General features: G+C 40.2%; 1 protein-coding gene across 2 annotated transcripts in view; it reads right to left on the bottom strand.

Moving 5' to 3' along the window:
- pdgfc (platelet derived growth factor c) overlaps positions 1 to 26,270 on the bottom strand; it is a 77,553-nt gene that overhangs the window by 27,736 nt on the left and 23,547 nt on the right. For both annotated transcript variants that reach the window (XM_049585144.1, XM_049585145.1), the window contains exon 2: positions 2,466 to 2,658. In XM_049585144.1, coding sequence (XP_049441101.1) covers positions 2,466 to 2,658 — 193 coding nt within the window. The remainder of the gene's footprint in view (positions 1 to 2,465; positions 2,659 to 26,270) is intronic.

The raw sequence follows: 26,270 nt of genomic DNA, 5'->3' as shown, positions 1-26,270 counted from the left end.
ACATCGTGTAAAATATGCAGGTCTGAGCCACGTCATCATGGTGTCCTGGAAACAAATCACTCTGCTGCTGGGTTCTCAATATTCACGAGCTGCCACAGCAGACCAAAGGCAATTTCACAAATGGCCACACTCTGACTCTAAATCTTTAAAGATGGACGACGACACAGGCAGGACACGTCTTTACCCCGGACCAACACGTATCTGGCATGCCAACTGGGGAAGCCCCCTGTCTGATGACAGCTGGCCAAGCAGAGGAAAATTTAATGAGAAACTGTGCTGCAGGAGATGATGCTTTTCATCAAGTGTAACAGAGAACATTTTTATTTGGACAATAAAAGCTACTTTTCTTTTCTTTTGAAATGAAATTTATAAACCATTTCAAGAATAACCATTTTTCAAATCATTGTGGAGGACCCTGACAGGAAAATGATTAATGTGTCCCACTATTTTTGTTGCATGCTAATGCTTTAGCACAGAATACATTGGCCCAGAAAGACAACCAGGAGTTGGAGGAGAGGCACAAACACAGAACAGAATCACCTTACAAAGTAACGTGATGCATTATAATGCTCAGAAATACTTTGTTACAAATATAAAGATGACTTTTTTTTGGTCCAATTCCCAGATGTACATCAAAAACCACTGACAAGGCTACAGCTATAAATCAGGATGTTAGCATAGAGCAACACAGATAAAATGACCAGCAGGCCATTTTCTCTCAAAATTAAAGGGGCAGTTCAACCCAAATTTAAAATACGTATTTTTCCTTTTACCTTTAGTGCTATTTATCAGTCTAGATTGTTTTGCTGTAAGTTGTCAAGTATTGGAGATATTGGCCATACAGATGTCTGCCTTCTCTCAAATATAATGGAACTGGATGGCACTCATCTTGTGGTTTTATTTTATTTTTATTTAACCTTTATTTAACCAGGCAGGTCATTAAGAACAAATTCTTATTTACAATGGCAGCCTGGCAAAAGGCAAGAGCCTTTTGAAGGGGACAGGGATTAGAAGGGTATCAAAAGATAAAAGAAACAGCAACACATACAACGTGCACCACATAAAAGACAAACGGCATGAAGTGGCTAACAGAGAGCAGCATTACGCAGCATAGCAACAACAAAAATAGCGCACACATGCAGCAGGACGGACAATGCAACATCAGCAAAAAACAAACCAAGCAATGCAACAAACAACAAACATACAAACAGACAAACAACAAATAGCAAGACAGACTGGCAGAGCAATAACAATAGCAGCAGGAAGAAGAAGCATACAATGAGCAAACAGAAGGCAGCCGACAGACAGAAGTTCCAGAAAGAAATACTACTGGGTCAAGAGCAGCTGCATGTTTCAGTGAGAATGTCCAAAAGTGTGCCCTTGAAAATTGACTTGGGAATGAAATTTTCCAGCTTTAGCTTTTTTTGCAGGTCGTTCCAGTCCTTGGCTGCAGCAGCCTGGAAAGACAACTGTCCAAGTCCACTATTTGTGGTGCTCAAAGCATTAAAAAAACATGCTCAAGATAAACCCAAAGATTTCAAGAATACCTTTATACCGGGTGGCAAGATGGTGCCTATTCAGTCCAGTGGAGTTGCTTCTGATATTTAGAACGCTTTTCTCGACTTGAGAAAAAATTTCACAAATACAAAACCTCTGTGGATCAAAAATGATCAAGATTGAGTCAAAAATGACCTTGTTTGCAGTTCTAGGTGTCCTGACAACAGTTTTAAAGACATCTCTTTTATAATGGTAGCCTTTGGGGAAAATGCTTTTTGGGCTGCATAGTACTGTTTCACTGCAATACTGCCAGTGGCCACTGGTAAAATCTGGCTGCAAGGCTAAGCGGCGTTTGTGGGGGCCTGGATAATCGAAAGACCTTGTTGTGAGCAGTTTCATATGAGAACTATTTTCTTTCTACCAAACTACACCTGCCAACCGTATCACTACACAGAAGGACGCGTGCATCTACTGCTAGCTCACCTAGCACCACTGAACTAGCTAACGTTACAGCTCAATTGAGGAAGATGCAATTAATGTTAACATCTAGTGCTGTCATGAGCGCAAGCCTCTCGTTTATGGGTGGATGCACGGTTCCTTCTGTGCAGTGATGCAGTTGGTGGGTGTAGTTCAGAGGAAAGAAAGTAGGTCCTAATTGGAACTGCTCACAACAAGCTCCGTGGATTATCTTGAGTAACCGGGTCATGACTTCTGGAAAGAGACATTGCTGCTGAGTTTTTCAAATATTTTTTGGCCCTATGAAAACGCTGAGCGCCTCTAGTTCCATTATACTGGAGAGACGGCAGACATCTCTACAGCTGATAGCTCCAACCTTCTGCAACTCACACCAATCAATTTAGATTGGCACTACAGGTAATAGAGAAAATATGTCCTTCCTTAATGACTAAAAAACTGCATTTTTATCTGCCTGTATTTATACTGAGACAATCTCCTGCCAATGTTCTTACTTGCATATTCCGTCTTCAGGGTCCTCCAGACCAAACTTCTCATCAAAGGTGAGCTGGATTCTCATGTTAGTGGTCGCCACAAGTCTCCAGACCAACACAGTGCTCCTGGGATAAGTGTTTGGGAAGTCTGGGCTGTGGACCATTCCCTCTCCAGACACTGTTATGATCTTCTCCTGATGGGAATCTTGAACTCCTAAAACAGAAATCAGATTACGGTTTATGTTTTGCATCTACTGTTCTCTGGCAGTTTGATTGGTTTAGATTAAATCAGTTAAATTGAATCAGACATCACTGACAAAGGCTTGGCTTGGAGAGGACACTGAGCTTACGATGGGAAACGTAAACATGTCAAGAACCTTGCAGAGAGATAGGATGCAGTATGAAATATTGACCAGGTGTCCGATATAAAAGGTGGGACTTTAAAGAGGGAACACAAGATTGACACTCCCTTTATGCTTTATTCAATTTTAGGCAGTCTTGTCTGAAATACCCTGACATATCTGGGTCCTACTCAAACCACAGTGTTACACTGTTAAACAGGCAAATTATTAAATAATTGCCACCTTTATCGTTCCACTGGGGTTTGTCTTCACCCTTAATATACATAAACACATGCAAAAAAATATACACACACATAACAAGAAACTAATAGTTCTATATCTGTCTGTAAGGTAAAGATTTTACATCATTCCAAGGGAATAATTTAAGAAAAAATATCATTTCAATTTGTATTGATTGCATGATAGAAACTGCTGAAGAGGCAAACACAGGCTTAGACCTCATAGAAAGAAGCCTGACCCATGAAAAGAAGTCTGAATCTGCAGCTGAGTCACACTCGGCTTTGCTCTGATAAACACGAGGTTAAGAGTAGATGAGATTAAAGAAGGGTGGAAAGGAACAGTCTGACAGAAACAAATCAAACAGGTTGAGTTCAACAGTGAGAAGTCCAAAATCTGAACACAAAATCGGTCTTCCAGAGGAAATTAAGCTTAACTCTACACTCCACACTACTGTGTGTTATCGTCATAATTCCACAAATATAAAACATTAGCTAAGTGCAGGGTGCTTTACAGGGAACGCGCTGCCTGATGGGTTTCACCAAGCTCCTCTCATAAAGCCATTAGGGCCCACTGGGACCAGTGGCTGCAGGATTTAATCAAAATGACGATGCTTGTCACTCAGTCCCCCAGGGTCCCATCAGGCTGCGTCACCTTCAGGAGAAAAATTGCCAGGATCTTTCCACCTGAGCCTCACAACCATTGCAATGACAACAGCCCGAAGCAATGCTGATTACACGACTGTTTTCATTTCATCGGGTCAGAATAACAAATGTAAGTACACGAGAAGAAAGATTGTCTGGTGTGTTTAAGCGATCAAAATCGCTACAAAGTGGCATCAATTTATTTAATTAGCAAATAATTTATTTATGATCTGTTGTCATGAACAATCAGCTTCATCAGCGCCAGTCTGAAAACTCAACAATTTCAGATTTATAACATACTATTTTTGATAGGATTTTTATCCTAGTTTAGAAACACAAGGGGGAAACAGAGAGTCTTCATCATAATTGAACAATAAGCCCTTTGGCAACTTATTTATATTTTTGCATTTTGTTAGCTAGCACGCTAGTAACTGAGTGTCAGCTGGGTGCAGGAAAATGTAAGCTAAAATGTGAGGTGGGGGACTCAAGTCATATGACTTTATTCAGGTCAGACTGGATTTGCAAACCAGACGACTTGAGACTTGTGTGACTAACACAGATAAAAGACTTGACTTTGACTTGGTATTCCAAGTTGTCACATGTTGCCACTTTCTTAGTGGCCTTTCACATCTACAAATCACATGCTGGGTCCTCCTGGATCTGCTGTTGATATCTTGGGATGCTACAACCAATGCTGAGACATTAACAACAGCACATAGTTAGATTTCCAAAAAAAACCCATCATGGTTTGTCTCTGCATTCATATGGAGAGCAAACATCGGGCTCCCAGGTGAAAGTCCAGGGTTTGTTGTACCGGTCCACCCTGTAGGGACTGTCCGGCATTTTTCTCAATATTGACAAGTTATGTTTTGTTTTATAACTTCATTAGTTGATTTCTGGTGCAATGCACATACCTGGCAACCTGTTGGGATGCGTCAGGCCAGCAAAGGCCAACTTACGAGTCAATTATCACGGAGGGGGCTGGTCCAAAATGAATAAAATCTGGATTCAAAGAAAATGTTTTTGATGTCGGTGGTAAGAAGAGATTGGTGTGCAAAGTCTTCAGCTCAAAAACCAGTGACACGCCCACCACAACATCCATTCTTCTCTCACTACAAAACCCATAAAGAAAGGTAGCCTATGTGAATGTGTCTTTTTAGCTAACTTATTAGGTTATTGGCTGGTCAAATGTTAGGTTTCAAGCTTCAGAATGTCTTACTTGACTTGCGACTGGCTTGGCCAGAGCAATGGCTTGACTTATAGAAAGGGAGTTAACATGCTTGATTCTCCCTACAGTAAATTGGGACTTGGCCAGCTGTTTTCCTCTGCTCCCAATCTTTGTTTTCATTATATCAGATTACATTAGGTTAGCTTTTATACAATTTATATAACTATATATAGGTTTATATAAATGTATATAAATAATTCATGTAAATAAAGTTCATATAAATAAACTTAAATCAAATTTCAGCTTATAAAATAAACTTGATTTGATTTTGAACATGCAAAAATGAAATTGAATTGAATTGAATTAAATTAAATTAAATTAAATTAAATTAAAAAATGTTAAAATAAAGATAGCCTAAAAAACAACAACATGAGTATTTCATGTCCAAAAAGCTAGCTTGCTTAGCTAAGCTAAACCTGCCATGGAACAATTTATTGAACGCACAGCTGCAATAAATCTTCTCATGACCCTTGACTCTTGGTACGACAAAATAGTCTTTCCATATAATTTTTGCATAAGTTTCCATATAAGTTTTGCTGTAGCTACATCTGAGAGAGCAGCCAATCTTCCTAGTTTGTCCCATAAAAGAATTCTGTGCCCTTACCTTAATATAAAAAGAGACTAATTAAAATGCAGTACAGAGGCCAGCAGTTGGGGCAACAAAAGTGTGCACTGATTTTTAAATGAATACAGTAGCTGTTAAAATTCCACATGAAGCACTTTTCAACAGTTCGATTGACTTTACTTTGCATAATTGTCACAATACACTTCAACACTTGCTAAATACACTGTTATTAGTATCATCGTGCTGTGTTGTGGCTCAGAGATTACCCTGATAAGTTTATCCCATCCCCAGCCTATCCTTAATTTGTTTAAGCAGTATTTATTTTTGTACCACTGATGATCAGTCAGTATTCACAAACCGATCCAATACGTCTAGCCATCAGAGGAACCAGCAGGGGTTTAATGCACTCAGGAGAAAGGAGTGTGCTGCTGGAAGTTTGTTACTGCATTAAACGGATGAGTAACCATTTCCCCAGTGCAACTTGTTAGACAAATTTATATTTGGAGCACATTTTGAGCTTGATTACTCTTTATTTTTGCCATAAATTTGATTTAAGGATGTGATTCATACCCAGCGGCTGATTCATTCTGAGGTTATTTGCTTGCAATAGAAACATAAACACAGGCAGGTTAGGTTTGTGCCATGTTCTCACTCTGCATAATGTCAAATAACAGTTCCACTGAGACTCTGAGTTTCTCTGTGAGGTTCCAAGGACAACATGTCTGTCTGAAGGAGTGGTCACTGAAAATAAGTGAGTGAAACCAACCTCAGTAAGGGTACTGTCTGGTTTTCAACATCACTTAAAGTCAGTAACAATTCAAAGAGATAGAGATTTCTCCCTCCTGTCGCTATGCCTGTCAAGTTTTCTGTTCTCACAGGGGACACAGAGTTTACAATGACAACAGTGGCAGATTCATCACTTGAAATTCTCTGTAACTTTGGAAACAACCTAGATTTTAGACAGACAGCAGGTAGAAACAACAGGATGAAATGTCAACAGTCCTCGCTGAACTCACTGGCAACCCAATCTTCAGAAAAAAATATTGGCATTGTACATTTCTACAAACTACGGATAGGTTTAGGCACAAAACACACTTGGTTATGGTTAGACAAAGATCATGTTTTGGCTTAAAACATCCACCCAAGTTTGGAGGCACCCAAGTTGAAAAACGACCAAGTTTGGTGGCTCAGACGCTGCTGGTAAACACCATGAAGGGGCGGTAAAAACACCAAAAATGGGCCGCTGAGAAACGCTGTGAAAAGTTGGTAAATCACTTGGGACTGGTGGCTCAAATGCTGCTGGGAAACTAAAAACTAACTGCACGGACAACACATTCTCACTCCAACCACGTCACATATCGATGTTTGGTCATTTTTCCACATCAAGATATGACGTGCAAGGTACCCTGGGTGCGTTGATTGTTGACATTCTGGGACGGCAATGTTGACTCCTGCCTGTTACATGCATTGTCTTTTTTCAAAATACACCTTCTTTCAAAATAAATATACCACATCAGTACAACACTGCAAATTGACGTTTTTTTCCTTCGACAACAAACGCACATGGTTGGTTTAGGACAAAAACAGGGTTTGGCTTTACATTTGTACAGGAAGCAAACACCGGCCTTCTGGGTGAAAGTCCGTGGTTATTGGACCCATCAACCACCCCTCACACCTGCCTTACTCAGACTGTCGCTGCCTTAACTTTTGTTGTTGCCCTGTTCCATTTCCCCCTCACACTAAACACTAACAGCGATCAGCAGTGTATCATGCCAATGTTGGTGTCTGATGCCGGAAGTCACTGACTAAGCACCCGTTTTTTACGACTTCAGAGAGAGAGACCGGGTTGGCAGGGAGTGTGTATTCCTTAGAAACAGGACATCAGAGCAATAAGCATTTGTTTTTGGGATAACAGGCAGTCAGAGAACTGGGCTACTAGGTCACTGGGACATTTTTCAGGCTAATGGGGCTTCAAAATTTTGGGCCGTCGGAACAATGGCGTGGCACCAAAACAAGGACGGGTTGCTAAAAAACACCCACATTTGGTGGCTAAAAATCCACTCGAAACAGCAACGACACACTAAAACACGACTGGTTTTCTTGGCCTTGAACAGTGGTCTGCAGCTTAACAAGTGTCTCGCCTAGGTGTCACGTCATCTACAGTCCCCTCCACCTCCTGATGACAAAGTCAGCTCATGTACTAAATCATTTTAGAAACGTTGATATGATACTTATGAAACATGCGAATGTAACAGGGTCGATTATTCTGCAGTAATATGTGCAACAAAGGCAAATGTATTTGTAATATTAAGTATTTCAATTACACAAACTTTGTTTTTAGCTGTTATTAACTGACATGCTTAGGCCTCCATAGTTAATATGTGGAACATTTGATAGTCTCTGTACCCCTATGTTCACTTTTGGAGGTACTCTACCTATAAAGGGGACTTAAAGTCCGGAACAGGGGAGAGGGGCTTGAGTTTATAAGGTCGTACTTGACAGAGGATTTTGTTTTTACATCTTGCTGTCAGAGTTGTCAGGAATAAACTGAGGTCACCTGCAAAGATTTCCACGGCCTGGGCCTCTTCACATCAACATGACAACACTAGACTCCACCGGTTACACAATTGCAACATACTGATGGTTTGCAGAAATGCACAAGGCCACCATTTTCTTTTGGTGGTGTTTTATTGTTTGTCTATATTCTTATTTTAATGTCACAGGAGAAAAGGCTTTTAGGATCAGGACCAACCAGTGTGTTACATAATGTAACCACTGGCTGGTCAGGAAGAGGACAAAACAACTGCCAGAGGTGTGTTTTGAGGGATTTGGAGAGGCAATAAGAAAAAAGACACGGCCCTTCAGTTTCTTCAAATGCTGAATATTGCTTTTTCTACAGCCTCATACACACAATTCCAACGAGGCCGTCTGTGCCTAGTTACAGCTCCTAAGCTATAATTGCTGTTCAGTGAATGGGTCAAGCAAATGGTCACTTTTTTAATTTTTCAAAGAAGTCAATTATCTCTACTTTTGCTCAAATTAGCTTCTCAGAATACAATCATACCTCTCATAACACAAACTCTGACTATACCAAAAATTAATAAGGCATCACTGAACTTTATTCTTTGATATTTTGATAGAGAGGTGCCCAACCCCTCTCTGATCCAATAAAAAATAGCATCATTTATCAAGATGTAACTTGATGACGTCCGGACTTTCTCTCCTGGCACCCCTGCTGATGCTGTCCATCAAATAGAATAAGAAGATAAAACAACAATGACACTTTCTTTTAAAAACAATTACTTCAGATTGCAGATATCGCTTTGATGTTTTTATTTGGATTTGGTGGCGAGCCAGGCGGGAACAGATTGAATGACAGTGTGCCAGATGCAAAGAAAAACAAAGACTTCTCCATGAACGGGCTCTTTCATAACTGTGAGACAGTTTGGCCTCAAGTCCAAACTGTCTCACCAAAGAAGGGCCACCTTCAATTGGGCAATTCAAACTTCTTGAAAAATAATGCATGCACTCCTGACAGAAAATATCCCACTATGGGTTTAAAAAAGCCCCTAAGAGTCCGTCTTCCACAGTATGATCATACAGCATTCAAATTAATCTGTTACTTTTTACCTCTGCAGTCAATATTTCTTTGATTTCTTCTTTGCAGATTCTACTGAAAAAAAAATGTCAGATTGCTCTTTTAATCTTTGGCGCGAGAGGCAGCAACGCACCCGTTTTGATTGACTGTTTTTATATTCATTTGCTGGCTCAGGAGGAAACAAGCCAATAGCTTTCATGCTATTAAAGCCTGGCCCTCCATCACAATGACATGTTTTTAATTACACCCCCATTACTGTGGACTCCAACATACAGGCTCATAAAGTGCATAATGAATAACGTGAAGAAAACGTGAATCTTTAATATATGAGCCCAGATGTACTGTAATGCACATGTGATAGTATGCACATATGGAATTAATAGAAGGAGCAAAAATACAAAAATATACTTCCTCTTTTAAGGGATCTCTGTGGTTCTCTGGGAAAATCGGTTAAATAATGAGTGAAATGCCTCTTTATTAAGACTTTAATGAAGAGGAGAATGTGAAAGGAAAATCTGAGCTTGCTGTTGCAGAGAAAAGGGGGAAAACATGGGAAAAAGGGCCTTCACATGGTAGCATTAGCTCCTGATGAAAAGGTATTCCAGAGATCTGCATGGACGAAATCATACTTAATCCAAAAAGTCTGCAAATATCCTGCTTAATCCGTACGCACTCATCACAAGTAATTGCAGTAGGTGGGGGGAACAATGTGTTTGCATTCCTCTTCGGTTCAGGTCTTTGTGCATGAAGCTCAAGAATGAACTATCCAAGTGATTCCTTGCCGTGGATCTTTTGTTCACTTGCATCAAAGCAGAAACTCCTTAAGAGCTCCTTCAGAGTACATCGGCTGCAAACCAATATTTGATCAAGATCTGCAAGGTCACAAACCAGCCTCCTTCCTTTTTTCCTGAAGCTTTTCTTTATCTTTTTTTCCCTAAACAATACTGTCTTTTCATGCTCGTCTCTTTTCAACCCTCCCATTGATATCCTCCCTCTCTGATTTACCCTCCGTGTGCTGTAAAACGCGGACACGCTACCAGTCGGGCCCGGATTCTGGGTGTAACTTTGACTTGAAAATGACCTCACTCTCGGGGTTAACCAATGTCATCTTATGATCAGAGTCGCAGTCCCCCAGAGTGAATTACCTCAAACATGACTTTTCCTTGACCTACTTTTTTCCCTCTGTGAGGAAAGTAGAGCCGACTATTAAGGGAGGAAGTGACTCTGAATAAATAGGAGCCTATACAGTGCAGCCATTGTGCTTTGTTCACACGTTAGTGGGTGAACCATTCATGCTGTTAAACATTAACCTTTCCCCTGCCAAAACAAAACTGGAGTGCACATGCAGAGAACCGCGGCCATGAACACACTGTTACATTAGCGCACACAAGCACTGGACAGCTATTAAAGAGGAACTATTATGGTTTTCCGTATTTTGTGTGTTATATATAGTGTTACAATGAAGGATGTTTATCTTAAATGTGGTTGAAGTTTCCATTAACGAGGTAAATGTATGTAGAGGTAATCCCTGTGAGCAAAACCTCAGGTTTCCCACTGGCATAAATACTCTGTTTCCAACAGTTTTTTCAGCTCTGGCTACAGTGTGACATCATAGTGTGCTGTATTGCTTTATATGGTTATCTGCTCCAGGCACATTACTGCAACCATTTACATTGCATAGCCTACACTGCTACATGTAGCGACATGATAATGTCAGGGAAACATGTAAATTCTGTTGCCAGTGTTATAAATTTCTCTTCAATTTGGGATCATATTCCTGCTGGAACATGTCCAGTTGTGTTTAGAAGCTTTTACTGATGATATTTAATGGAAGAAAGTGCCACTATTACCCGGCTGCTAATGTACATTAATTTAATTTAATTTAATTTAATTCTATCTTATCTAATTTTATTTTATTTTTAACATTATTTAATGTACATGTAGTTACATGCTAATGTCAAGGAAACATGGAAACTAGGTTGCTTATTTTGTTTAGTTCTCCCAATTTTGGATCAACATGTCCGATTGTGTTTTTATGATTTTTCACATTAGAAATTGCCACTATTCTCTATTACAATCTTTCACCAGCTGCAAGGAAGCTGCTAACATATATTTACTTCATTTTATTTTTGCTAACGTCCATTTAGCTACATGCTAACATCATGGATGTAAACTTGGTTGCTGATGTTGTAAATTTCTCCCAATTTTGGATCATATTCCTGCTGGAACATGTCTGATTGTGTTTAAAAGCTTTGTTTTGATGAGTTTTCACATTAGAAATCACCACTATTCTCTGTTACAATCATTCCCTAGCTGCAAGTATGCTGCTAACATACATGTAGCTTCACATAAATGTCATGGAAACTTAACATAATTACTCTTTGATTTCCAATTATATTCCTGCAGGAACATGTCCAGTTGTGTTTAGAAGCTTTTTTATGGTAAAAAGTGCCATTATTCTCCATTACAGTTATTCCCCAGCTGCAATGTCGGTGCAGACATGCGACATGTTTATCTGCAGACACCCGCCAACTACTATTACAACACAAACTCACTAAGGCGACTTATATCTGAACCCTGTTACAGCACTACTGTGGCGTGAATAAATATGAGGCCAAACGTAGCATTCAGATTCACTTCCTGGGTAACAAGATGTAACCCTTATTATTACCCTTGCCCTAATCCTATCCGTCTTTCTTTTACCCTAATACTTCATAGCTAGCTAAGTATTTTCGTCGGGGCTTCCACGTCTGGGCCAAGGGGCGAAGGTGCTGACCGTGAACTGACATGTAGCTATCATGGGTGAGTCATGTAGATCAAGAAGATACCTACTCTGCAGAGATGACTTTTTCTGGAGAGGGGGCTTAAAGTGACAGGTGCTAAGTGTATCATCTCGGACCAAGAGTGGAAACAGGTGTTCCAGCACAGACAGTATGAGGAAAATAAAGTGTTATTTGACCATTAAAGCAAGTCAACATGTCTCGTAGAGACATATAAGCACAACAGGACCTCTTTAACACTACTACGACTATAAGTGTTGGTAATATCAACATTTTTAAATAGGATTTAAAGAGTAATTTGCATATTAATATACACAGAAGATTGCGTAATGATTATACAGTGCAATGGATGCAATACTGTACATTAGCAAATGCACACACAACCAAAGCCCGTGCGCACACATCTATACCCACACACAGACATATGATTGTGTATACCCAGATGCATTAATAAATGTTAGATGCCTTCCGGCAAAGATTAACTAATGAGAGCGGCCCCTTTGTCCAGACTGCTGCATGTTTCTCATAAAGGAAAAAAAAAGAGCGGGAGGAATGAGAACCATTCATTCTGGCTTCTGTTAGGCTCACTAAATTCATCTTTCCTCACAGGATATCATTACAGTGTCTCACTACATTGGCCCTTAGCTTTGGAGTTTATCTGGTGGTCATGCTGCATGATATAGGAGACATAACGATGTCTTTCTTCTGGAAAACTGGGAACATTTGGGCCACACCGCTGTTCGGCCCTGAGAAAGCAATAAATATGTCTGCCTGCTTTAAATATGAGGTCAGACAAGATACTTTTAAATTAGAACAGCCATTATTTACAACTTCGACTGGTAACTAAAATCAAAAACACAAAAGAGTGTTAAACTTCTCGTACCACGAGGGCTAAATCTAATTGGTATGGATTACACTGCCATTGGGGCGGTTGTATTTGCTCGGTAAATTGGCCAAATTGTTATTTTCACACATTATGGGCTAAAGATTGGTCCAGTACTAAATTGTGTTCCCTCAGCAGCCTCATACATCATGTATAACCATTCACGACAGCTACTTCCTGTCCAGTAATCGACAGCAGAGTCGGTGTGACACTAAATCCAGATTGTTTTTAATTTCAGCCCTGTTGCCTGCTGATCAAAATGAATGTGAGGCCCTGAGCGACAGAGCTGAAGCGGCTTTCGTCAGGTGATGAAACTGTACCTAACAAAGAATTCCCTTTTTTTCGATGCATGTGTTTCGGGCTCAACGCAATCACTCCAACATCTGTTGCTTATTAAGGCGGTGCAGTGGTTACTGCAGGTGCAGTAAATTCCCGACCCTGCTTAGGATATTTATTGCTTTTGGGTTTACAGTCGGTCGGGCAAAAAAGGGGCTGAAACACGCCATGGGAATCTTTCATACTATTAGAAAATAATTTGGCTGCGTGGGACCCTTCTGTAGCGATGTAATCTGCCCGACACATGCTCCTGTGCTTTGTGCTGAAGAGGAAGCAGGTGTGATGAGTTTGACACCCAAAGTCCCTTTGCTGATATAAGAGCCGAAAGATAGCAGGAGCTCACCAAATAAGTCACTAATGATTGTTTAATTCATGTATTCTCAAGTCCATTACAATACACTGACATACTTGATTCACTGTGAGCTGTCTTCACCAATATCTTTATCATGTGCTCAACAGTGATTATGAACACAATTCTTTCTATAACTGAAGATCTTCTTTAAATCGATACAGTTTGATTGACAGCTGGATCAAACTTGCATAATCTTGCTTATTTCCTCACATGACTGAGCCGGTGATTAGAGACCATGTCATGGCAGAATTTTACAGATTATATGGATCACCGTGCCCGTCATCAGCGGCGAATACTGTTTGTTGACATTTCATACGCTTATCACATGATTACTTATAAGGCACACCTAAAGGCACTTACACACAGAGCGAATTTGATGAAGCGACATGTAAACTGACAATAAAATAAGTGTCAGTCTGAGTATCCTGGTCTGTGCTGAAATTTTAATTTCATTTGGTCCACTGTGGTTTATCCTGCACCAGCTGGCACCCAGGAGAGGAGCACAGCTGTGCATGGGGTATGTTCAGTGCTTTGAACATTCTTTCTTTTTAAAATCAATACAGTTTGACTGACAGCAAGATCAAAGCTGCATACTCTTGCTCATCTCCACACATGACTGAGCCGATGATTAGAGACCAACTCATGGTAGAAAATTCATATTGATCATTGTGTCCATCAACACTGCAAATACTGTCTGATCTGCTGAAGCGCCCTTGAGCAAAAGCAACAGCTCTTGCTCACTTATTGTAAGGGCACAGTCACACATGAGCAAAATTAACATCAGTGAATATTTGCCACCCATTTACTTTCATTTAATGTGGGTGAAGGGGCAAATAAAACGTTCATTTCCAGTGGCAAAGCATCTTGGCATCGCCTGGATTTCAACTTTGGTGAAATGGTTAGCATTGTCGCCTCATAGCAAGAGGGTTCCTGGTGGGGAACCCAGGGTGGGGGAGCCCTTCTGTGCAGAGTTTGCATGTTCTCCCCATGTCAGTGTGGATTTCCTCCAGGTACTCCAGCTTCCTCCCACAGTCCAAAGACATGCAGGTTAATTGGTGACTTTAAATTGTCCGTAGCTGTGAATGTGAGTATGACTGGTTGTCTGTCTCTATGTGTCAGCCCTGTGATAGTATGGCGACCTGTCCAGGGTGTACCCTGCCTCTCACCCAAAGTCAGCTGGGATAAGCTCCAGGCCCCCTGCGACCCCTAACAGGATAAGTAGTTACGGAAAATGAGTGAATGACATGAAGATTCATCTTCTGGAGAAACACAATCTGACTGCGTTTCTGGCTGTGGCTGCAAATCACAAAACCGGTGATCAGACCCAAAAGATGCCTGTAGTCCATGGCAACAAGATATACACTCTCTTTTAATGTTGTGGTGAATTAAAGAAATAAATTATGTATTAACAGCTTGTATGTAGTATTCTACAAAGGAGAGCTCTCGCTTTATTTGTGTGCGCAGGTGTGTCTTTTGTGGCAGTAAAGATACGACAGTCATGATAATCAAAATTAATTCTTTCCATCTTTTAAAGTGACTTAAACAAACTTACTTAAAACACTCTGTGCTGTGATGAGATTGGCCCTCTCTCCACCCTCTACTCCTCCACAAATGGGCCCTTTAAAGGACACTCCCACACCTCCACACAATATTGCAGCTAATCACTGCAACGCTGAATGTGGTGTGAATGTCGGCTAAGTCACACTGGAAAAAAAACATTGGACTCCTTTTTTCCTCACTAATGAAATAATCTGAAAACTCTAATGAGGATAATATATAATCAACAGCCAGTGGCTGGCTGGGAGAGAAGCATCTCTGTCATCAGCCAAGTCTGTTTGAGTGCATCCATTGTTGGCAAGTAAATATCCATGACCTATAGTGGGTACAATTTTCTCTCTGTAATTTTTAATCAGTATATCTTTATTTAAAATTATACTCTGCTGTTTGATGTTATGACACATGTCATGGCAGCTCCAGTTACACAACTATTAGACATGCAGAGTGTAAGAATGCAGTTGGGTCTGAAACCTCTAGGGGGCTCACCAGTACTGACTGTCACAACTACTCCACCATACACAATGTAGTCACAGTATAAATACTATACACTCAATACATTCAGCTTATGGTTTTTAAATTAGTTCAGATTTTGATAGGGTTACAACATAAAACAAAATCTGAACCTGCTTCATCTCAAAAGAGAGATGGAGGAGAGTCTGTGTCTGTGTGTGGTGAGATTCATGACAAATATGTGACATCACTGGTCATGAAGGAGATAAGAGCGTGACATATAGTTTGCTGAGACCTATTAAGATCCATTAAGACAAGCAGTAGCAGGGCTCACACACAAGCTGTTTCCTCCCCTTTTAACACTGACAGAAAGTGGTTTAAAACTGCAAAACATCACACTAATAATCACACTGACCAGAGTGCAGCTCCCTCTGTCTACTTTACTCTTTAAGCCCCTTAAACTTCCAGCTCTGTCATCAACAGGTGGACAGTTATGACCCGTGAAAGCCCTTTGAGTAAGGAGGTCAAAGGGCACAACAAATGTAATCAGTCCCAGCCCTGAAAGATCTGAGCCTCTCGGTTTTTGCGGTGTTGTAATGTAATAATGTGATACTTTATTGATCCCTGCTACGAAGTGCCCCATTTCCATGCTCCTCTATCTACAGAGAGGCGGGGAGAGGGGGTTGTAATGACCTGCTCAGGGGCACTTTAGCACGGCAGATCACTTCCAGCAGGGGTGCTGCACTCAGAGGTCGTCTGAATGAAGGGTGGTCTCTCTTCTAAACATGAGGTCAACCTGGCCAAGTGGGCAGGAGGGGCATCTGTTGACACCTGCTGCAGAGGCAACGCAAAACATCTGCAGATCATATCAGATGGCCTAACCTGATACTGCTAGTTTATGTGTTTATGTGTGTGTGTGTGTGTGTGTGTGTGTGTGTGTGTGTGTGTGCGCGCGCGCACATACATGTGTATGTATATACTTACTGTCATATTCTATCTACAGATTTCCCACAAGATAATATTTGCCTAAGAAAAGATTAGTAATAAGGAATTATAAAATATTATTTAACAGTTTTTAAAGCAGCTCCAGGATCATTTCTCCAGTAATAAAAATGGGTAGACAACTGGCATTAAATCTTCTAACTTGTTTGTCTATTGCCAATTATAACTGTAACTGTGACATTTAAAGATATATTTTTGACATATCTGACAATTCTGCCGTGCTGATTTTATGTACAGTAATACATCGCTTTGTTTGCATCTTTGATCAAATTTACTGGTGGTTTGGTTGATACTAAGGGCATTTATGCTCAACATTAGATACAGAGACAGGGCCGGATGGAGCCTTCTGTCCATACTCTGATCTCATTCTGTCTGTATTTGTGCACATTTTCTAAATGTTTATGGATAAGGACGAAACGCAGCAGTGTCACCAGAGATCGTGGAGGCAGTGTTACGTAGTTAAAGTGAGATACAATGGTGGATAATGGTGGAATGGAACAAATTGGTATACACAATATTATAAAGTAATATATGGTGAAAATAGTGAAAAGAATTCTCCGTCCACATGTTGAGCATGACATTAGGATGTACATAATGGCCACACAGACTACAACGCTGCCTCCATTCGAAGGTACAATATTATGACTTGATCCACAGTCGCTGTTTGTTGTTGTATGAGACTTCTGACTCTGCCATCTAGTGCCATCTATTCGCTGTCTATGTCATCATAGAGGACACGCTGAAGTATGAAGGCAGTTACGTTTGAAACATTTGAAACAGACATATCTATTTTCGTACGTGAAGGAAGAATTATTGAGCTTTAACTGCTAAAACAGTACACAGTGAAGATTCAGACCCATTGCAAACTGTATCATAGTGCGATATAGTGTGAACTTGGACAAAGTGCCCGTCTTCCTGCAGCAGGAACCACACCAACTTTTGGAAGTGTCCGTGGAAATGCAGGTGAAAATCAGTTTAGACTAATCCCCCCTCATTAAAAAAAAGTCTTACATTTATGGGTTAAAATCTGCCAAAAACTAAATATAATGAGTCTTAAACATATCTCACAGTCGCTACTAAACAATTAAAACACGAACCAACATCCTGTTAGTTTTTCCATTATAAATAGCCAGAGTTGAAAAACATAAGATGCCCTCAAGCTCATGAAGGATTTAACTTCCATAACTGCGATGAAATGTAGCCTTGATGCAATGCACAAAGTGTTATCTGAGAAATGATTACAAATTGTGATAAGGTTTTGTAAAGCCACAGCTGCAGGCTGTTAATGATAGTGAAATGCACAGGAGTGTGTGAGCACATGTGATGCTGTGTGAAAAGCACACACACCAAAGCTAAACTGAAGTCTTTCAACCCCTCAGGCTTCGGCCCGTCCAGCGAGGCGACTGAAACTCGTCACCACACAACAGCTTCTCCTCAGGTTACAATGGATCCCCGCCCCTCAATGATTTCTTGGAACCTCTAATTAGTGCCCACACTTGTGTTTGGCATCCGGCAAAAGGAAGATTGAGTGTCAGTCTTTTCACTACAGCCGACTATTTGTGTGGACCCTCTGGTATTCTGTGTCTGAGCCCCTGAGCCTGGATTTAGACATCATATCAGCACCAAAATCAGCCATGAACTATAAAATAAACCCATCCAACCTCAGCATTTCTCCTTTTCATTAATAAAGTACACCAACAGTTTAAAGCAAACCCAACGTAGCTTTTTTTATTTGAAGTAAAAATCAAATCAGTGGTTTTAATAAATATCTATCTTGTTACTCTCCCTTGTCTAACACACAAAGCAAAATCAGAGGTAGCGTGGACATCTATTTGTTTTTAATTAAAAAGTAAGAAACAAAAAGGTGGCAATGGTGCTATTGCTACCACAGAAGAAGAAAAGCATGGCACCTATAGACAACTTCAAGGACAAAAGTGTCATTATTTGACTGACAATGACATACGAGTGATCTCTGGAGACTGTCCTCTTCCCAATAACTGCATAAGTTGTTTAACACCTAATCATGAGCCACTATAGTATGAAGAGCGAAAGTCTTCAGGGTAGGCTGGAGTAGTGGAAGGTTCACAAGACACAGGACTTTCATGCAGGAAACTGGCGTTTGGAACTGTCTGAAACCAAGTGAACTTATTTAAGTTATTTTAGTTAGTTAGTTTAAGGATACTTTTGTATAAGCAGTTAATTATGACCAGTGGCACAAGGTAGCTACAGTGGACCCCAAAGCAAACTATTATGATGGTCCCTAGTGCACGCTATTGTGCACATATCATCTCATCACATGATAGAGACTTAACACTGGATAATATCAACATACGTATTACCCAGTCATCATTATTACATATCCGTATCTAACAAAAAATACCAAAGAAAATAAGAAATTATTAATTTAATTGAACAGTTTTAGTAGTTGATTGATAGTTATAGAATAGGCATGCCATTTTCTTATAGATGCTGATGACTGTTTTACAAATAAAGACAAAATAAACGTGATGAAGGTGACTTTGCCTTTTTCATGAGCATATATAGCAAATGGCACTGTTTTTTAATTTAATGAGAGTTCTTTTGCTGAACACAGGCATATTTTCAAGGTGGCAATCACTCATAAGGGCCCATTCTCCACTCTCTCTATGGGCCCCCCACTACATGGACCCTTAGTGCAACTGCACTGCCTGCACTGTCTACATCTACGTCCCTGATAATGACCCATATTTATGTTTACTGCAGCTACCTCTGATGGCCATAGTAATTATGATGCAAGCAAAAGAGTCAGTCATTTCACGTTACACAGTCTGTGTAAGGCAGGAGGGAGGGGTGTGGATCAGTCAAACAAACAAAGGACTTTCACCCAAGACACGTTCCAGTTGTTTGTAACCAGTGTGAAACCAAAACTAAACTTTTGAGTGCATAACAAAGTGTGTCATGTGACAGCCTACATCATGTTACATTACATTAGTAACAAACTTACATGTTTTAATCCAAACCATTATTTTTTTTTTCTGAACCTGACCAAGATGTTTTAGTGCAGCTGCAATCTTTTCACAATGTTTCACATGAGCTTCAAACTACAACTGTTAACAGTCATATATGCCCTATTCTGTTGTTTAGGTGACACATTTTGCAAACGCTTCTGTGGGTTGTATTAAAGGTAGGAACAAGCCACTTAATTGGTCATATGGGATGGAGAACTTGTTGGATCTCTAGGAGTTACAGTGCAGAAACACCACAGCAGTAACTGAGAAAACAAGAACTGTAAAACAGAGAGGCACACCAGTTGGTAAGACCTTCAATAAAGAGCAAGAATCTTAAATGCACATTGAATTGTTTGACTGTAGGTCCACACAACAAGTTACAACAGTGTATAAGCCTGTAAGTCCCTCTGTTTCTCTCTCCATATTATAATTAGCTCTGCCTACCTACGTACATAACTGCAGGGTGCCCCGTATCAACCTTAATTTCCTTGTCAGCTGTCAAGCTCAGAATCAATATCAAAGTGAATTATTAAGTGGATGGAATAATAGTTTAGCACAATAAATGAAAGTAAAAACGCTGTAAGACGTTTCTCATAAACAGCGGGAGACGGGCCTAACCTCCCCTTCTGGCTGGGAACCAGGCGTTGACAGATGAACCACATCTTTTTTAAACTTCTCTCCACAGCTGTGGACGGGAGCTCCGGGCTGCTTTGTAGTCACATCTGTGAGCCGGACAGCTGGATGTTTGGAGAAAATTACAGTTTGATCTGTGGCGAGCCAGATTGGAAGACAGCTTTGCCATACCAGATCCAGACACTGCCATTAAGACTGATCAAAGATGCAGGTTTTTGCAATGAACGTAGTAGAGAGGATTGATAGCTGATCACAATCCACTTTGTAGCTGCCTGGCTCCGGGACAGAAACACTCAAATCTGCAATGAACGGTTTGGAACAGGTCAATAATGTTTCAAACTAATGATTTCTAAATTGATCTGGGAATCTCAGTAAAACCTAGGTTGCAACTTGGATTACAGCCGAGTTCACACAGTGAGTCGATCTGTCTTCACGTATCTTTCTCCCCTTATCCCATTACTTTAATCTCATTTTAAATCGTGAGAATCCAAGTAACACAGACCTCCCAGTGCTCGCTGTACTAAATTTGCTGGCTCTTAAAAATTCAGAGCATTGTAGCCACAAACTAATATCCATCTAATCACAACAGCTGTGTGGAATTCCAAAAAATCAAACAATTTACATAGCAAACATAACCTCCGAACAACCCTTTAAGAAGCTTGGAGCCATGCAGGCAAATCTAGGTAAAGCCGTCAAAGGTCTGATGAGATTTTCAGCTGTAGCAAATTGAATGATTAATCCGAAGCGGCAGACAAGGAGACAAGGAAAAGAACATTTTAATTGTGGCAGTTTAAGAATAAAATTCTCTGGTCTCTGGCCCTGCTTCCAGATACAGATCGATTTCTTTAAGTGGGTTGACCTGGATCTCTAATTACTGCCACCCCACCAAGCCTTCGTAACCTTTTGGCCCAGCTGTCTGCAGAAGAGGAGGTGCAGTGCAGAACCCAGGGTAATGGAAGTATATTCCTTTCAACCTTTATTTACCAAGGGAGGGTTTGCTGAGCACAACTTGCTCTTTTCCTGTAACATCCTGCTCTCGATCACACAGATAGAAGCTTGTTGCTACCCACGACAGCCCCGAGAATTCTCACAAGACTCGAACTGACGACCCCCTTGGTCTAAAGCTTGCTTTGCTGCTAATTCATTCACCACCACGCACCCACCCAGTTTACTGCTTTCCATCATCAATGCCAAAACCAAATACATGCCCTCCAAACTCCAGAGAACAATGTCTGTGCATACATCCCAGCATAACAACTTGCCAAGGGGCTGGATTTGCTAAACCATGCAAGTTTGTACCTGGATCTTCAGAGTTGACATGAGTAGCAATTTGAGGATTAGAAAATGGGAAAATTGATGTTTCTGAGGGGAAACGTCTGCAGGCGAGGGCAGTGACTTAGTGTCTGCAGGTTAATTCCCATAAGAGGGGAATACAATTATTGTATAATTGCAACGTTGCTCACAGAGCAGCTCTCTATGGGTCCATTCATCCAAGGGTTTCTAAAGGATTTCCAACACTATAGCAGCACTGTTTCAAGAAATATGCTGGAGTGTATACAAGTATTAGAAAGCAAAGTTACAGTCTCTAAAACTTCAAATCTTTTAATGAATTGCCTCATCTCACTCTTTTTGTCTCTGCCTCTTCACTCATAGCCATGCTATCAACTGCAAACAGTACATGGACATAAAAATATTACAACAGAAATATGGCTTTGACGCCTGCAGTTAGTTGGTTGCTTTGAATTTTTGAGATTCACAGGAACTGGTTGCACTCTTTTAAGTTACTCCTGATAAAAGCCACAGTTGTGGAAATAAGGTTTAATTTTTTTTTTTATTTTTTTTTTAAATATTACTGTTTTCAAAAGCTGCTCATGATGGCAGTAATATGAAATTCAAATTCTTGGCACCAGAGCTGTAAAGTGTCTTCCACATTTCAGATTTCTTTTCAAATCAGCAATCCATATAGGTCTGGAGTTGATGGCTGACCCATAACTTCCACTCAGTAGAGTGCAGATCTATTGCCAGGCAGTTTCACTGTGGCTACGACATGGCTGCCCGAGTTGATCATGGCCTATAGATAATTCTTGAATTTCAAGAACACGCGCCGCAGCATTTTTTTCAGTAGATACAATATAATTATGAGGATTAATGTATTTTTAATAGCTAAAACACTGCCACAAATCTCTGGTCCATTTTGGTCCTAACTGGATTTTTAATGATGTTAAATTTGTCTGCAGGCTACATAACATTAAAGTAGGAAATAATAATAAACAGAACGAATTGTGAATTGCTTTTGTCTTGCCTTGCTCAAAGCAGACACAAAGAAACCATTTAACTGTCTCTTTACTTTTGGTAGTAGCACAATACCAAGGGAAAATTATCAAATCAACAAAACTGGCAAGTTTACAAAGTTGCACCTGCAAAACGCTCCACTTCCTGTGTGCCATAACGCCATGTGGTGGATGGAACAATACAGGGTCACAGACGTAGCAACAAGAATGCAGCACAGCTGTGCCCAGTGGTATTGTCCCTCCTGGCTCCCTTACAGTCAAGATAGCGGCAAAGATAAGGGTAATTTAATAAGAGACCAAACTTTTCTATGGATGACAGTTTTTGAACCACCACTAAGGCCAAAATGTGGCGTGCAACAGACGGTAAGGCTTGTTGTTTTCAGACAAGTTGATTTCTGGAAAACTTACAGATCGTCACAGTACTGTTCACATGTGGACATATTTTTTTCAGTAATGTGAAAAACTGCCTGCAACTTTTGTGATAACTGAAATTAAGTTGATGGGATGGATTTTTTTCACTCCTTACTGATTGGTTAGGGAAAACAGATGAGAAATCAGCTAACATGGGCAATGTCAGGCTGAATACATGAATTGAAATGAAAAAGGCTGTCACCTGTGGCTACCATTGGAAACATCAACGAGCCCAAACTCTTTTCTACCAACAAATCACTTATTGAACACCTTATGGAGCTCGGGATCAATGACCCTTAGTGCTTCAGCTTGGCTGGACCTCTGGCTGTTTCAGGCTCAGTGCAAATTATTAAGACAAACAGCAGTAATTGTTATATGACGCAAGCCAACTCCATATAAATAGACTTGTTTGTTATTTAATTTTTTATTGTCTTCATGATTTCCTGTTTTTTTATTGCTGTTTGTTCATCATGCCTGCCAGACACCGCTGATAGTTATTTGTTTTTATAGACTTTTTAATTATTTTATAGTGGTTGTTATCACGTATTATATATATCCCTCTAGCCCGTATGAATGTTAATTTAGATCCCTGTTGTAAAAGAGCTTAATGCTCAGTCACTTTTCCCTGAGCAAACAATTGTTGATGATGTTGATAATGATGAAAAACCTCCAGCAACTAAATTACTAACCTGCAGCAACTGAAAAAGGTACGTGATAATGATTTACTCACACCTGGTACACCCAGTTATCTGATATCTAATCATTTGCTCTCTAGATGTAATTGTAACTCATCAAACCGTTAATTTAACAGGGAATTTCATTAAGTCTCTTTACGCACCTGAACTGCAAGGAACCCGTGTTTTACCATCACATCTAAGCACACACGTGCCATGACTAATATCTGCTGTGATGTCACCAAACCCAGTGGGTCTCATTTTTATGTGCCTGCTTGGGGGAATTGTTTTGAGAAATGACAAATAAATGGAGATGCTAAGCACTTAGCTCCCAGTTTGCCTTTTTAATAGTCTACACAGGTCATTAAGCCTCTGACTGTCCACCGTATGACGAAAGGCCTCTCAGCACTCCTCTCTGACTGCTCATAAAAAACTCTCTTTCAATCATCTCTGTCCATTTGCCTCCAAACATAACCCCACTGCTTGATACAGTTGTTATCAGAGAAACAAAAAGTACACAGCCAGCCACTAAAAGCCGTATTTTATCTTTGGAAACACTGAATATTCATGAAGCTGCACTTAAGGAACAGTAGCCGTGTAATTACCTCCTGAGATAAATGGATACAAAACACATGCCTTTGTCTCCAGTGCTTGTGGAAAGTGGTACATCTGGTTAAATACTTCTTACTGAAACTTCACAATTCAGTTCCTGGACTAATTGTGGAGTCACGAGCTGTGGGCTGAGCAGCAACCAGCAATTAGCATGCAGAGTGAGTTTCTAATAAATCACAAATGTTTTACTGATTAGTGAATTGTTGGATGACTGATCAGGGGAGGCTGCTCTGTATTAAATCACCGAGACTGAATATTTATTTACCTATCAAACAAATGAATAAGGATTATATCCAAAAGCTGCAATATTTTATATTAACAATGGATCAAAAGTGTTGCTCGTTGTGACAAACTCAACACTCTGCCTGGCACCAAACAGCCGACACACACAGTTAGTAACTATAGTGAACATGGTGGAGCGTTTAAAAGCTGGAGAGTCATTTATTTCCCTTAGGAGTTGGTGGAGACCAAAACAGAGATTAAAAGAGAGGGAAAATTGGACTTACATTTGCTAAGTGGCCAGAAACTCAACTAAAAATAAATGATAGAGTCAACTCTATAAGGTAATAGCATGTCAGTAATTGTTTTTCCATTCAATTATCAGACAAATTAAAGGAAACTCTTGAAATGTGGCAAGAAGTGAAATGCAAATTCGGCAGGTTTCCACCAACTGGTTTGGCGTAAAAAAAACTAGGCTCTACGAAGCATAGTTTTTCAGACGCTGAAATTAAAATGGACGAGAGAACTGGATACTGGAACTGATGGCGTTCTTTTCATTAGTTGCTCTGTGGCACGATTTCACTGGTGTAAAATTACCTTGATTTTCTGCATCACTGGGCCCACACAGAGCAAGAACACTAGGGAGTTTGCTGACCACAGCTTCTAGTTTAGCCCTCTGCTAACTTGAATGGGACTAAAATGATATCATTATGCAGCTCTTTTAGACTTTCATAATGTTATCAAAACCAGATGAAACAAAGTCAAATGAACCAAATTGTTCCAAGGGGGTTGTGGTGCTCAAAAGTATGTATCCACTGATTTACAGATGTCTCTTTCCCAGTGTTACGTTATACGCTTTACGCATGGCTGTAATCCACCAGTAAACAGAGTAGAAGATGTAGAGGTTGCAAACTGAAAACAAAACAAGTCGCTATGGACAGCTAATCATCATAATCCATCTACGAGAGAAAAACAGAGAGAGATCTTAGGCAAGTTTTATTTGCTCTTTCACGTCAGCTAGTGTTGGCCATGTCTCATGTTGTCCGAAGACGAAAAAAAAATTGTGTGTTATGGGAACATCCAGGAAGACACTGCTATGTTGGCTATGTCAAAACTAATTCAGCAAAGGTAATTCTATATCCCATTTAGTGCTATCAACTTTTTTTCAACAGGTAACAGGTTGTGCACTTGGGGAAGTTTTTATTGATCTTTATCTAATGCGATACTTAAAAATGTGTTTATGGAAACAAAGCTAGTGTGTTTCAAGTTTGCTGCGCTGTTCCTTTAGTGGGCAGAAAACGAAACATTGCATATATATTTAATCCTGCACCCTGCTGTATACCTGCCCACCTGTGGTGCTCCCATAGTAAGAGCAACGTGCAAAGACTTAACATGGCCTATAATGATGGAATGAGACAGCTTCTTAAACTTCCACGATGGTACAGTGCCAGAGACAAGTTAGCTTGGCACAGAAGCTTGAGGTGGGGGCAGACAACTAGTGAGTAACTCAAACTTGTCTTAAGGACATGATGTTGTGTCTTTTAGCTGCTTGCTGACCACCAGTAATCCTACAATCAGAAGTCAGTCTGTTTTGATTTGTCACAACAGGAAAAGCACAGGTGAAACTAATTTCCTTAGCGATGGCTCTGTAGTCAGTCTTAATGTCATCAAGTGCACCTGTGCGTTTCCTGCTCTGACAAGCGAACGGTCTGCTGTGAAAAAGGTCCGTATTAACCGTGGCAATTAGCTGATCATTTAATGTCCATTACTGATGCTTCTTTGTTACAATACTCATTTGTCTGTGCCACAGTTATTACTCCTAACTTGAAACATTTAATGATATCATTCTCAGTGAAATATCTTGCAACAAGTGACCTAATGAGAGCTGATGAATTATTGTAATGGCTACAAAATATTTACACGAGTCAATTACAGTATAAGCACTTTGGCAGTGAATGAGCACAGTCCCTGTTTTCATGTACCCCATCTCCTACAAATGATCATGCAGCGATCTTTGATGTATCAT

The sequence above is a fragment of the Epinephelus fuscoguttatus genome, linkage group LG9, assembly GCF_011397635.1.
Source record: "Epinephelus fuscoguttatus linkage group LG9, E.fuscoguttatus.final_Chr_v1".
In the NCBI taxonomy this organism is placed as follows: Eukaryota; Metazoa; Chordata; class Actinopteri; order Perciformes; family Serranidae; genus Epinephelus; species Epinephelus fuscoguttatus.
The sequence above is the reverse complement of the archived record's forward strand: the minus strand, read 5'-3'. Positions and strand labels throughout refer to the sequence as shown.